Source organism: Scyliorhinus torazame, chromosome 5 (assembly GCF_047496885.1).
Source record: "Scyliorhinus torazame isolate Kashiwa2021f chromosome 5, sScyTor2.1, whole genome shotgun sequence".
Lineage (NCBI taxonomy): Eukaryota > Metazoa > Chordata > Chondrichthyes > Carcharhiniformes > Scyliorhinidae > Scyliorhinus > Scyliorhinus torazame.
Window position 1 is genome coordinate 111,775,639 of NC_092711.1, and position 16,884 is coordinate 111,792,522.

A 16,884-nucleotide genomic window follows, 5' to 3' on the forward strand; every position below is an offset into this window, starting at 1 on the left:
TCACTCACACACCCTCACTCACCCACCCTCACTCACCCACCCTCACTCACCCACCCTCACTCACCCACCCTCTCACACACACATTCACACACACACCGTCTCACACCCTCACTCACACACCATCACTCTCACACCCTCATTCACACCCTCACTCACACACCCTCACTCACACACACATTCACACACACACACATTCACACACACACCCTCACTCACATATCCTCACTCACACACCCTAACTCACACACCCTCACCCACACACCCTCACTCACACACCATCACTCACACACCCTCACTCACACGCCCTCACTCACAAACCCTCATTCACCCTCACTCACATACCCTCCCTCACACACACACCCTCACTCACACACCCTCACTCACATACACTCACTCACACACCTTCATACACCCTCACTCACACGCCCTCACTCACACACCCTCACTCACACACCCTCACTCACACACCCTCACTCACACACCCTCACTCACACACCCTCACTCACACACACTCACTCACACACCCTCACTCACACACCCTCACTCACCCACCCTCACTCACCCACCCTCACTCACCCACCCTCTCACACACACATTCACACACACACCGTCTCACACCCTCACTCACACACCATCACTCTCACACCCTCATTCACACCCTCACTCACACTCCCTCACTCACACACACATTCACACTCACACACATTCACACACACACCCTCACTCACACACCCTCACTCACACACCCTCACTCACACACCCTCACCCACACACCGTCACTCACACACCATCACTCACACACCCTCACTCACACGCCCTCACTCACACGCCCTCACTCACACACCCTCACTCACACACCCTCTCACAGACACATTCACACACACACCGTCTCACACCCTCACTCTCACACCCTCATTCACACCCTCACTCACACACTCTCACTCACACACGCTCACTCACACACCCTCGCTCACACACCCTCACTCACACACCCTCACTCACACACCCTCACTCACACACCCTCACTCACACACCCTCACTCACACACCCTCACTCACACACCCTCACTCACACACCCTCACTTACACACCCTCCCTCACACACCCTCACTCACACCCTCATTCACACCCTCACTCACACACCCTCACACACACACCCTCACACACACACACTCACTCACACACCCTCCCTCACACACCCTCAATCATACACCCTCACTCAAACAGTCTCACTCACACACCCGCACTCACACACCCTCACTCACACACCCTCACTCACACACCCTCACTCACACACCCTCACTCACACACCCTCACACACACACCCTCACTCACCCACCCTCACTCACCCACACTCACTCACACACCCTTACTCACACACCCTCACTCACACACCCTCACTCACACACCCTCGCACACACACCCTCACTCACACACCCTCACTCACACACCCTCAATCATACACCCTCACTCACACACCCTCACACACACACCCTCACACACATACCCTCACTCTCACAACCTCACTCATACACCCTCACTCACACACCCTCACACACCCTCACTCACACACCCTCACTCACACACCCTCACACACACACCCTCACACACACACCCTCACACACACCCTCACTCATACACCTGCAGTCACACACGTCCTCATACACCCTCACTAACCCACACTTTCACACACACATTCACACACACCGTCTCACTCCCTCACTCACACACCCTCGCTCACATACCCTCTCACACAACCTCACTCACACAACCTCTCTCACACGCCCTCACTCACACCCTCACTCATACACCCTCTCACACACACCCTCATACACCCTCACTCACACACCCTCACTCACATGCCCTCACTCACACACCCTCATTCACCCTCACTCACATACCCTCCCTCACACACACACCCTCACTCACACACCCTCACTCACACACCCTCACTCACACACCTTCATACACCCTCACTCACACACCCTCACTCACACACCCTCACTCACACGCCCTCACTCACACACCCTAACTCACACACCCTCACTTACACACCCTCACTCACACACACTCACTCACACACCCTCACTCACACACCCTCACTCACCCACCCTCACTCACCCACCCTCACTCACCCACCCTCACTCACACACCCTCACTCACCCACCCTCACTCACCCACCCTCACTCACCCACCCTCTCACACACACATTCACACACACACCGTCTCACACCCTCACTCACACACCATCACTCTCACACCCTCATTCACACCCTCACTCACACACCCTCACTCACACACACATTCACACACACACACATTCACACACACACACCCTCACTCACATACCCTCACTCACACACCCTAACTCACACACCCTCACCCACACACCCTCACTCACACACCATCACTCACACACCCTCACTCACACGCCCTCACTCACAAACCCTCATTCACCCTCACTCACATACCCTCCCTCACACACACACCCTCACTCACACACCCTAACTCACATACCCTCACTCACACACCTTCATACACCCTCACTCACACACCCTCACTCACACACCCTCACTCACACACCCTCACTCACACGCCCTCACTCACACACCCTCACTCACACACCCTCACTCACACACCCTCACTCACACACCCTCACTCACACACACTCACTCACACACCCTCACTCACACACCCTCACTCACCCACCCTCACCCACCCTCTCACACACACATTCACACACACACCGTCTCACACCCTCACTCACACACCATCACTCTCACACCCTCATTCACACCCTCACTCACACTCCCTCACTCACACACACATTCACACACACACACATTCACACACACACCCTCACTCACACACCCTCACTCACACACCCTAACTCACACACCCTCACCCACACACCGTCACTCACACACCATCACTCACACACCCTCACTCACACGCCCTCACTCACACGCCCTCACTCACACACCCTCACTCACACACCCTCTCACAGACACATTCACACACACACCGTCTCACACCCTCACTCTCACACCCTCATTCACACCCTCACTCACACACTCTCACTCACACACGCTCACTCACACACCCTCACTCACACACCCTCACTCACACACCCTCACTCACACACCCTCACTCACACACCCTCACTCACACACCCTCACTCACACACCCTCACTCACACACCCTCACTCACACACCCTCACTCACACACCCTCACACACACACCCTCACTCACACACCCTCCCTCACACACCCTCCCTCACACACCCTCCCTCACACCCTCACTCACACCCTCACTCACACACCCTCACACACACACCCTCACACTCACTCACACACCCTCCCTCACACACCCTCAATCATACACCGTCACTCACACACCCTCACTCACACACCCGCACTCACACACCCTCACTCACACACCCTCACTCACACACCCTCACTCACACACCCTCACTCGCACACCCTCACACACACACCCTCACTCACACACCCTCACTCACACACCCTCACTCACACACCCTCACTCACACACCCTCACTCACCCACCCTCACTCACCCACCCTCACTCACACACACTCACTCACACACCCTCACTCACACACCCTCACTCACACACCCTCACACACACACCCTCACTCACCCACCCTCACTCACCCACCCTCACTCACACACCCTCACTCACACACCCTCACTCACACGCCCTCACTCACACGCCCTCACTCACACACCCTCACTCACACACCCTCTCACAGACACATTCACACACACACCGTCTCACACCCTCACTCTCACACCCTCATTCACACCCTCACTCACACACTCTCACTCACACACGCTCACTCACACACCCTCACTCACACACCCTCACTCACACACCCTCACTCACACACCCTCACTCACACACCCTCACTCACACACCCTCACTCACACACCCTCACACACACACCCTCACTCACACACCCTCCCTCACACACCCTCACTCACACCCTCACTCACACCCTCACTCACACACCCTCACACACACACCCTCACTCACACACACTCACTCACACACCCTCCCTCACACACCCTCAATCATACACCCTCACTCACACACCCGCACTCACACACCCGCACTCACACACCCTCACTCACACACCCTCACTCACACACCCTCACTCAAACACCCTCACTCACACACCCTCACTCACACACCCTCACTCACACACCCTCACTCACACACCCTCACTCACACACCCTCACTCACACACCCTCACTCACACACCCTCACTCACACACCCTCACTCACACACCCTCACTCACACACCCTCACTCACACACCCTCACTCACACCCGCTCAATCACAGTCACTCACTCACACACCCTCACTCACACACCCTCACTCACACACCCTCACTCACCCACCCTCACTCACCCACCCTCACTCACCCACCCTCAATCACACACCCTCACTCACACACCCTCACTCACACACCCTCACTCACACACCCTCACTCACACACCCTCACTCACTCACCATCACTCACACACCCTCACTCACACACCCTCACTCACACACCCTCACTCACACACCCTCACTCACACACTCTCACTCACACACTGTCACTCACACACCCTCACTCACACACCCTCACTAACACACCCTCACTCACACACCCTCACTCACACACCCTCACTCACCCACCCTCACTCACCCACCCTCACTCACCCACCCTCACTCACACACCCTCACTCACACACCCTCACTCACACACCCTCACTCACACCCTCACTCACACACCCTCACTCACACACCCTCACTCACCCACCCTCACTCACCCAACCTCACTCACCCACCCTCACTCACACACCCTCACTCACACACCCTCACTCACACACCCTCACTCACACCCTCACTCACACACCCTCACACACACACCCTCACTCACACACCCGCACTCACACACCCTCACTCACACACCCTCACTCACACACCCTCACTCACACACCCTCACTCACACACCCTCACTCACACACCCTCACTCACACACCCTCACTCACACACCCTCACTCACACACCCTCACTCACACACCCTCACTCACACACCCTCACTCACACACCCTCACTCACACACCCTCACTCACACACCCTCACTCACACACCCTCAATCACACTCACTCACTCACACACCCTCACTCACACACCCTCACTCACACACCCTCACTCACCCACCCTCACTCACCCACCCTCACTCACCCACCCTCACTCACACACCCTCCTCACACACCCTCACTCACACACCCTCACTCACACACCCTCACTCACACACCCTCACTCACTCACCATCACTCACGCACCCTCACTCACACACCCTCACTCACACACCCTCACTCACACACCCTCACTCACACACCCTCACTCACACACCCTCACTCACCGACCCTCACTCACCCACCCTCACTCACACACCGTCACTCACACACCCTCACTCACACACCCTCACTCACACACCCTCACACACACACCCTCACTCATCCACCCTCACTCACACACCCTCACTCACACACCCTCACTCACACACCCTCACTCACACACCCTCACTCACACGCCCTCACTCACACGCCCTCACTCACACACCCTCACTCACACACCCTCACTCACACACCCTCTCACAGACACATTCACACACACACCGTCTCACACCCTCACTCTCACACCCTCATTCACACCCTCACTCACACACTCTCACTCACACACGCTCACTCATACACCCTCACTCACACACCCTCACTCACACACCCTCACTCACACACCCTCACTCACACACCCTCACTCACACACCCTCACTCACACACCCTCACTCACACACCCTCACTCACACACCCTCACACACACACCCTCACTCACACACCCTCCCTCACACACCCTCACTCACACCCTCACTCACACCCTCACTCACACACCCTCACACACACACCCTCACTCACACACACTCACTCACACACCCTCCCTCACACACCCTCAATCATACACCCTCACTCACACACCCTCACTCACACACCCGCACTCACACACCCGCACTCACACACCCTCACTCACACACCCTCACTCACACACCCTCACTCACACACCCTCACTCACACACCCTCACTCACACACCCTAACACACACACCCTCACTCACCCACCCTCACTCACACACCCTCACTCACACACCCTCACTCACACACCCTCACTCACACACCCTCACTCACACACCCTCACTCACACACCCTCACTCACACACCCTCACTCACACACCCTCACTCACACACCCTCACTCACTCACCCTCACTCACACACCCTCACTCACACACCCTCACTCACACACCCTCACTCACACACCCTCACTCACACACCCTCACTCACACACCCTCACTCACACACCCTCACTCACACACTCTCACTCACACACTGTCACTCACACACCCTCACTCACACACCTTCACTAACACACCCACACTCACATACCCTCACTCACACACCCTCACTCACACACCCTCACTCACACACCCTCACTCACACACCCTCACTCACACACCCTCACTCACCCACCCTCACTCACCCACCCTCACTCACACACCCTCACACACACACCCTCACTCACACACCCTCACTCACACACCCTCACTCACCCACCCTCACTCACCCACCCTCACTCACACACCCTCACACACACACCCTCACTCACCCACCCTCACTCACCCACCCTCACTCACCCACCCTCACTCACACACCCTCACTCACACACCCTCACTCACACACCCTCAATCACACTCACTCACTCACACACCCTCACTCACACACCCTCACTCACACACCCTCACTCACACACCCTCACTCACCCACCCTCACTCACCCACCCTCACTCACCCACGCTCACTCACCCACCCTCACTCACACACCCTCACTCACACACCCTCACTCACACACCCTCACTCACACACCCTCACTCACACACCCTCACTCACACACCCTCACTCACTCACCATCACTCACACACCCTCACTCACACACCCTCACTCACACACCCTCACTCACACACCCTCACTCACACACCCTCACTCACACACCCTCACTCACACACCCTCACTCACACACTCTCACTCACACACTGTCACTCACACACCCTCACTCACACACCCTCACTCACACACCCACACTCACATACCCTCACTCACACACCCGCACTCACTCACCCTCACTCACACACCCTCACTCACTCACACAACCTCACTCACACACCCTCACTCACACACCCTCACTCACACACCCTCACTCACACACCCTCACTCACACACCCTCACTCACACACCCTCACTCACACAGCTCACTCACTGACCCTCACTCACACACACCCTCACTGGACTGTGACGTACACAGCTCAGTTAGCTGGATTGTGACGTACACAGCCCAGTCAGCTGGATTGTGACGTACGCAGCCCAGTCAGCTGGATTGTGACGTACGCAGCTCAGTTAGCTGGAGTGTGACGTACACAGCTCAGTTAGCTGGATTGTGACGTACACAGCTCAGATAGCTGGATTGTGACGTGCGCAGCTCAGTTAGCTGGACTGTGATGTACACAGCTCAGTTAGCTGGATTGTGATGTACACAGCTCAGTTAACTGGATTGTGACGTACGCAGCTCAGTTAGCTGGATTGTGACGTACACAGCCCAGTCAGCTGGATTGTGACGTACGCAGCTCAGTTAGCTGGATTGTGACGTACGCAGCTCAGTTAGCTGGATTGTGACGTACACAGCTCAGTTAGCTGGATTGTGACGTACACAACTCAGTTAGCTGTATTGTGACGTACACAGCTCAGATAGCTGGATTGTGACGTCCACAGATCAGTTAGCTGGATTGTGACGTACGCAGCTCAGTAGCTGGATTGTGACGTACACAGCTCAGTGAGCTGGATTGTGACGTACACAGCTCAGTTAGCTGGATTGTGACGTACACAGCACAGTTAGCTGGATTGTGACGTACACAGCTCAGTTAGCTGGATTGTGACGTACACAGCTCAGATAGCTGGATTGTGAAGTACACAGCTCTGTTAGCTGGATTGTGACGTACACAGCTCAGTTAGCTGGATTGTGACGTACACAGCTCAGTTAGCTGGATTGTGATGTACACAGCTCAGTTAGCTGGATTGTGACGTACACAGCTCAGTTAGCTGGATTGTGACGTACACAGCTCAGTTCGCTGGATTGTGACGTACACAGCTCAGTTAGCTGGATTGTGACGTACACAGCTCAGTGAGCTGGATTGTGACGTACACAGCTCAGTTAGCTGGATTGTGATGTACACAACTCAGTTAGCTGGATTGTGACGTACACAGCTCAGTGAGCTGGATTGTGACGTACACAGCTCAGTTAGCTGGATTGTGACGTACCCAGCTCAGTTAGCTGGATTGTGAAATACACAGCTCTGCTAGCTGGATTGTGACGTACACAGCTCAGTTAGCTGGATTGTGATGTACACAGCTCAGTTGGCTGGATTGTCATGTACACAGCTCAGTTAGCTGGATTGTGACGTACACAGCTCAGTTAGCTGGATTGTGACGTACACAGCTCAGTGAGCTGGATTGTGACGTACGCAGCTCAGTTAGCTGGATTGTGACGTACACAGCTCAGTGAGCTGGATTGTGACGTACACAGCTCAGTTAGCTGGATTGTGACATACACATCTCAGTTAGCTGGATTGTGACGTCCACAGCTCAGTTAGCCGGATTGTGATGTACACAGCTCAGTTAGCTGGATTGTGATGTACACAGCTCAGTGAGCTGGATTGTGACGTACACGGCTCAGTTAACTGAATTGTGACGTACACAGCTCAGCTAGCTGGATTTTGACGTACACTGCTCAGTTAGCTGGATTGTGACGTACACAGCTCAGTTAGCTGGATTGTGACGTACACAGCTCAGTTAGCTGGATTGTGAAATACACAGCTCAGTTAGCTGGATTGTGACGTACACAGCTCAGTTAGCTGGATTGTGACGTACACAGCTCAGTTAGCTGGATTGTGACGTACACAGCTCAGTTAGCTGGATTGTGACGTACGCAGCTCAGTTAGCTGGATTGTGACGTATACAACTCAGTTAGATGGACGGCTGGTTTGTGATGAAGAGCAATCCCAACAGCGCGGATTCAATTGTTGTACCGGCTGAGGATATTCATAAAGATTTAACCCTCAGGTTAAATCACCACCAGTCAGCTCTCAGAAGGAAACGGCAGTCCCCGGGGCTATGGCAACATTTCTATTTTATTTTACATGGTGGCTGAAATAATGGGGGAAACTCTCTGCTCCTCTCCTTCAATCCAATGACAGTTACATCATTCAGGCGGCATCAAATGTTATTTTTTTGTATGTGTTAGAAACGGAGAAAGGGATGCGAGTTTCTAATGAGGCGGCAAAGAGATGGTGATTCTCAAATCATAGAACTAATAGACGCTGAAATATGGATGTAACAGTTAATGAAAACATGTTAGGTTAAATGCATCGTCACATTTTGATGTGCTTGGTAACTTATAGATCACAAATAACAGAGTCTAACTTGTTGAATGGGCCATTCTTTCCCAGCAACACCGTCTCCACCCACTCTCTACAGCCTGGTCTCCTCCTGTCAGCAACACAACAATGACGGCTCCGTGACCTACGGCTGTTTGGCGATGGACTACTCCCCAGAAATCACCAGCCTTACCTGGAAGAAAGATGGGCAGCTGATCACCACTGGAGTTAAGAAATACCCGTCAGTGAGAAACAAGAAGGGAACCTACACCCTGAGCAGCCAGTTAACCATCACCGAGTCAGAGGGGGGATGCAGCAAAATCAGCTGTGAGGTTCGACACAGCGGCTCAGACAAGAGCATTGGAATTCCATGTAAGTTTTGTGGAATCTGTGAGAAACAGATGCTTTGATTACTTTATTTACATCTTTGGTGATTACACATTTATGGTTCTCTGCATAGTTCTGATTCCTGCGCGAAATAGTGACCACAGAGAAACTGTTAAAATATAATTCGTCATTTTATTCGTTACAACATCTTCTTCAAGAAATGTCTAACTTGTGTTTCTTGAAGGCCCTCCACCTGTCAACACTCCAAATGTTCTCCTCACCGTGAGTTCCAATGAAGAAATCTCAAGACAGAAATTTGCAACCATGGTCTGTTCAATCAACGATTTCCAGCCAAAGTCAATGACGGTAAAGTGGCTGAAGAATGGACAACCCATGGGTTCAGGATTTGTCACCTCGCCCCCCTGTGAAGTGAACGGGAACTTCTTGGCGAGCAGTCGGCTGACAGTCTCCGCTCGGGAATGGTTCAGCAAAGCCGTCTATACCTGCCTGGTCACTCATCAAGAGGTCACCCAAAGTCGCAACATCACCGCGTCTGGTAAGAGACTCAAACAGAGGAAACAATAAATCATCCTGCACTCTGATGTTAATCCAAATCAGGAATTTACTGAAGTTAGTGCAAAGCACAGAATAACTTCTAATTTACTGCCATGTCGTTTGTGTTTCATTCTGATGTAAGAGCTGCATGAGGGTTGCTAATCATTCACGATTTTATGAATATAGAAATAAATGTATCCGTATAATTTGAAGTCATTTAGTGAGTGAGGTGAATGAATGAAATGAAAATCGCTTCTTGTCACAAGTAGGCTTCAAATGAAGTTACTGTGAAAAGCCCCGAGTCGCCACATTCCGGCGCCTGTTCGGGGAGGCTGGTATGGGAATTGGATCCGCGCTGGTGGCCTGCCTTGGTCTGCTTTAAAAGCCAGCTATTTTGCCCTGTGCTAAACCAGCCCCTGGGGTACTTGATGCCAGCTTTATCCTGAGACAGCTGATTATATTTGAGTCAGTGGGTGTCTCAAACACTTAACTGATAACAGCTCCGGGGGAAAGTGTTGGAAAGTTCATCCAACCTATTTATGGATCAGCCGCCAGTACTTCGTTCCTGAGATAAGGAATGGAATATTTGTATTGGGAATGCTGAAATACTGATTCGTTAGAATGATATCGGGGCTGACTGTATTTCACAATGAGAATAGTTTTCACAAACCAAACTGGTTTTCCATTGCTTACAGAAGATTAAAGGCGATCTTTAGAGGTTGATGTTTCTAAGTTGATTTATTCCCATGTAGAGTTCATGCTGAATCCTGCTGCCCTGATTCTGAAGATCAAACTTGGGTTAATTTCCACTTTTTTCATTCGCAGATCCTTCCGGTTGCACTGATGCCTCAGTAACAATACTGCCACCACCAATAGAACAGGTCTTATTGGAGGCGACTGTAACCTTAACCTGCGTCATTTCGAAGGCTCCTTATGGAGTCAACGTGTCCTGGAGTGAAGCGAAGAAGCCGCTGAAATCGGAGATTGCCGACCAGCCTGGGGCAGATACTGAAAGCGTGGTCAGCAAATTAAACATCTCGACACAAGCCTGGCTGAGTGGGGCTGTGTTTGACTGTGTGGCGAGCCACCAGGACCTGCCAACTCCTTTAAGAATTTCAATCCACAAAAAAATAGGTGGGTAGAGAGATTGAAGCAATAAGTGAGTCATTGTGTCTATTTCTAGTGTCAGTGCAGCGGTCAGTATTTAGCATTCAGGGTATTTATGGTCCATTCTGATTGGGAATTCCACTAACTAAATACTCTGGGCGTTTAGAGTTTAAGGGGGAAATTGATATGCAGATGATCGAACAATGAATTGAAAGCAGTGATATTGGGTTTAGATGGAGCGAGACCATAGACCACAAGACTTAGGAACAGACATAGGCCATTGGGCCCATCAACACCGGTCCAGCCGGCAGTGAGGTCATGACTGATCTGATGTGATAATCTTCAACTCCTCTTTCCCGACTTATCCCCATATCTCTTGACGCCTTTACTGATTTAAAATATTTCTCTCTCAACCTTGAACATATTGAACAACCCAGAATCTACTGCCCCCGGGTTAAATAATTCCACAGCTTCACTACTCTCTGAGAGAGGAAGTCCACCTCATCTCTTTGTTAAATGGGAGAACCCTCACTTTGTGATCCTGCGCTCTGGTCCGAGACGCTCCCACAGGGGAAAACAACCTCCCAGCGTCTATCCTAAGAAGCTCCCTGAAAATCTTTCATGTCTCGATTAGGTCGCCTTCATTCTTCTAAACTCCAATCAGTACAGCCCAGCCTACTTACCCTCTCCCCATAAGAAAATCCCTCCATACTCGCGATCAACCTCGTGATCCTTCTCTGGACTGCCTTCAAAACCAATCTGTCTTCCGTAGATAAGGGCACCGAGACTATTCAAAGTATACCAGGTGTCGACTAACTAGTGCCTTGTATAGTTTTAGCCAGACTTCCCCATGTTTATATTCTATTTCCTTTGAAATAAATGTCAACATTCAATTTGTCTCTATATTACCTGCAGAACTTGCTTTGTGTGGTTTCTGCACGGGGGCCACCAACTCCCCCGTTACTTCAGCTTTATCCAGTATTTCTCCATCTAAATTTGTTCGGCACTGATTTCGCCTTCACGAGGCCGCGCTGACTCTGTTGATTATATTGTGTATTTCTAACTGCTCAGCGATTGGATCCGTTATAATGGACTCTAACCGTTTCCCACTGACAGATGTTAAGGTCACTGGCCGATAGTTACCTGTTTTTGTCTCCCTCCCTTTTGAATAAGGGTGTTACATTGGCAGTTTCCCAATCCTTTGGGAGTAAGGTGGGATGAGCTTGGTGTGGAGCTTATACATCAGCACAGAACAGGCGGGCCGAATGGCCTGTTTCCCTGCTGTACACTTTCTGAAACTTTCGAATCCAATATCCGTAAATTCTCAGGGAAAAGGCTTGTGTCCACCTCAGCTCCGAGCTGGGAAACCGGACAGATCCCAAACTGGGAAATGGAAACCTTTAAAATCCAACACAAAACACATTTCTCTCACATCTAACCCGCGGTTCCAATGTCTCCCGAATTCCCCATTTTACTGACATTTATTGTACATTTTCTTCAGATCCCAATCCGCGGGAACCGTCCGTCTCTGTCCTCCTGCCCTCGGCTGAAGACGTCTCCGCTCAGAGATTCGTCTCCCTCAGCTGCTTAGTGAGAGGTTTCTCTCCCCGAGAGATCTTCGTCAAGTGGACCGTCAATGACAAGCCGGTGAATCCCGGGAACTACAAGAACACCGAGGTGATGGCGGAGAACGGCAATAGCTCCTTCTTCATGTACAGCCTGTTATCCATTGCAGCGGAGGAGTGGGCCAGCGGCGCTTCTTACTCCTGTGTGGTGGGACATGAAGCCATCCCCTTGAAGATCATCAACAGAACGGTTGATAAATCCAGCGGTAAACCGAGTTTTGTGAACATTTCCCTCGCTCTGATGGACACCGTTAATTCATGTCAATGAGAATCTATCAATTGCATTTCGAACTAAATTAAAAATAATAAAGTTTTTTTTCCTCTAATTGTGATTTAAATGCACAGCCGCTTACTTAATGGAGCTTCGACTTTGCTGATATTAGATCTGTTCAAGGAGACCAAGATTTCTACAGGTCTCAGCCCCAAGTCTGATACAACCAGAGCTCCGAGCTCAGATACACCCTGGGTCAGAGACAGAGTAAAATTCATTCATTGCAGTATTCACAAAATATATTCATTGACTTTCTTCTCGCTGAGGAGAAATCGGACAATTTCCCATTTCAGACAGACAAACACATCACATTTAGATCTCGGTGTTCCTGCTTCTCCCATTGCCCATCCCTTTAAAATTGATGTCAGCTTAAAATTGCTGCATCACACCCACTGGGAACTGAATTGAGAATCAAACAGAAACAAGGACCAACAATCGCCCATCACGGAGAGGGAAAAGAGAAATTGTTAATCCATTATATCTCCACCTCTCCTACAAAATCAGGAGGAGGGGCGTTAGTTAATCCACTGTCCCCCCACCTCCCCAACAGAGACAGGAGGAGGGGCATTAGTTAATGCACTCAACTGCCACTTCCTCAAAAGAGAGAGGAAGGGGCATAAATTAATCCACTGCAACCACACTTCCCAAACAGAGAGGGGGAGGGGTTATAGTTAATCGACTGCACCCCCACTTCTCCAACAGAGAGTGGGGAATGGACGTTCGCTAATGCCCTGCACCCCAACTCCCTAACAAAGAGGAAGGGACTTAGTGAACCCACTATACCCCTCACTTCCACACCAAAGCATGGGGGCAGTAGTTAATCCAGTGTATCACCACGCCCCAACAAATAGTGGGGGAGGAGCATTAATTAACCCTGTAACCCCACTTTCCCACCAAAGAGCTGGGGCATTAGTTAATTCACTGTACAGCCGCTTCCAACAAAGAGAGGGGGAGGGCCTAAATAAATGCACTGTCCGCCTACTTCCCCAACAGAGAGAGGGGGATGGGCATTATAAACCCATTTTACCTCCACTTTCCCGACCAAAAGAGAAGGAATGTGATGAGTGAACTCTCTGTATCTCCACCTCCTCAGCAGGGGGAACCCAAAGAGAATTTGTTCAGCTGGCCAGAGAGGGAAAGACTATTAAATCACTATCCACCTACTCCCCAAGCAGGGAAGTTGGGAGTGGATGTGTCTCTACACTAAGGATTCAGTTACTGACATTACAAGATGGCTTGTAGCTTACTGGCTGAAGATTTTAAAAGCCCATCATGCTAAATATGTTCTTAAACTATCTATTCACGCAACATATTTTTCCTTAGCCCCCTTGTTCCTCTTATCCATATGCGACAACTGATTTCCCAAAATCCAAATCCAGATGGTGATTGAATTCTCCCTGAGTTTTCACTGTTCTCTCCTGAGGCACTTCCTTGTATTTTTGCATTCTGTCAATGATGTCAGCTTGCACCTCACAGAAAACACATTTATAAGCAGAAAGTTCAACATATTCCACATCGGTACCAATAATACCCACAACTGGCAAAGCTACAGGCAGCTGATACAAATACACAGACAGATAAAGACACAAACACTAAACATACATGCACACGTACACACACCCACAACCATATACATGAGCACACATAGACACAAACACACACATAGATGTACACATAGAAACACATGCATACATATACACACAAACAAACAAAAATTTACAAACATGCACATAAACACAAACAAGCACACGTTTATGTACACAAAGACACTCGTGTACACACACACACAAATCCACACACACAAGCCGGCATGCACAAACATGCACATACATCCACATGTCCACACAGACACACAAATATGCAAACACAAACATATAAAACCAGACACACAGACTGACCCAAGAATATGAAACACAACTGTAAGCAATAACATATACATAATAGTAAAAATAAAGTTTATTGTCACAAGAAGGCTTACATTAACACTGCAAGAAGTTACTGTGAAAAAACCCTAGTCGCCACACTCTTGGCGCCTGTTCGGGTACACAGAGGGAAAATTTTGAATGTCCAAATTACCTCACAAGCACATCTTTCGGGACTTATGGGAAGAAACCGGAGCACCGGACGAAACCCACACGGACACAGGGAGAACGTGCAGACTCCGCACAGACAGTAACCCAAGCCAGGAATCGAACCTGGGACTCTGGCGCTGTGAAGCAACAGTGCTAACCACTGTGCTACCGCGCCGCCCGTAATCGCACAATTTCACAATGACAGAAATATTTCCATTAAAACAGAGACAATAATCCACATTAACACACTAATGGGCACATGTAGTTACATATTAACAGATTCGTACACACGCTCATACAAACACACATGAATACACATGGAGGCGTCAATACACAGCAATAGATATAAACAAACATCAACGCACAAATAGCACTGCTGCCTCACAGCGCCAGAAACCCGGGTTCAATTCCAGCCTTGGGTGATTGTCCGTGTTAAGTTTCCACATTCTCCCGTGTCCGTGTTTCCTCCGCGTGCTCCAGTTTCCTCCCACAGTCCAAAGATGTGCAGGTTAGGGGGATTAGCCATGCTATATCACCCCTTCGCGCCCAAAACGTTAGGTGGTGTTACGAGGTTCTGGGGATAGGGGAGGGCGTGCACCGTGCACCTCGGTAGGGTGTTCTTTCGGAGGGTCGGTGCAGACTCAATAGGCCGAATGGCCTCGTTCTCCACTGTAGGGATATGATGATGATTCTATGATGAAATACACGCATTGACACACACACACACAAACGCATTTATCCAGACACAAACATTAAGACACTGGCATGCATGTTGAACGCAAAAAGGCACATTAACACATATATTACTAGACAGGAAAGTATAAACACATATTAACACAGGCAATGATATATAAACATAGATTTCAACACATACACAAACAATATATCACTCATATATACACATTGACAGAAGACAAACAAAGTTCACACACAGGCGCTGACACACAAATACACAGACCAATACTCATTGACACGTTGAACACACAGTGAACCTACACAGACATCTGGACACACAACAGAGGAGTAAATCAAAACACGGAATTTCGCATCGACACAGACACAAAAGCTAAGGAACAAACAGAAACGGCAGGCAATGGCGGCACGGTGGCATAGTGGTTAGCGCTGCTGCCTCACGCCACCATGGACCTGGGGTTGATCCCGCTCCTGGGTCCCTGTCACAGTGGAGTTTTCACATTCTCCCCATGACCCGTGGGTCTCACCCCGACAACCCAAAGATGTGCAGGGTAGGTGGATTGGCCATGCTAAATTGCCCCTTAATTAGAAAAAAAAAGTTAAAGACATCAATTTCTGAGTGTCATGAACGCAACAGTAGATATGCAATGACAAATGTATTAAAGAATGAATTAGCAGCGGGAGAAAA

The 16,884-nt window shown here is 50.3% G+C and overlaps 1 gene segment (V, D, J or C); it reads left to right on the forward strand.

Annotated features, from left to right (window-relative positions):
* Nucleotides 1-9,594: 9,594 nt before the first annotated feature.
* Nucleotides 9,595-13,486, forward strand: LOC140419440 (Ig heavy chain C region-like). The segment is given in 4 exon segments: nt 9,595-9,918; nt 10,118-10,429; nt 11,254-11,562; nt 13,037-13,486. Coding segments are annotated over 4 exon segments (1,332 nt in total).
* The last annotated feature ends 3,398 nt before the right edge of the window (nt 13,487-16,884 follow it).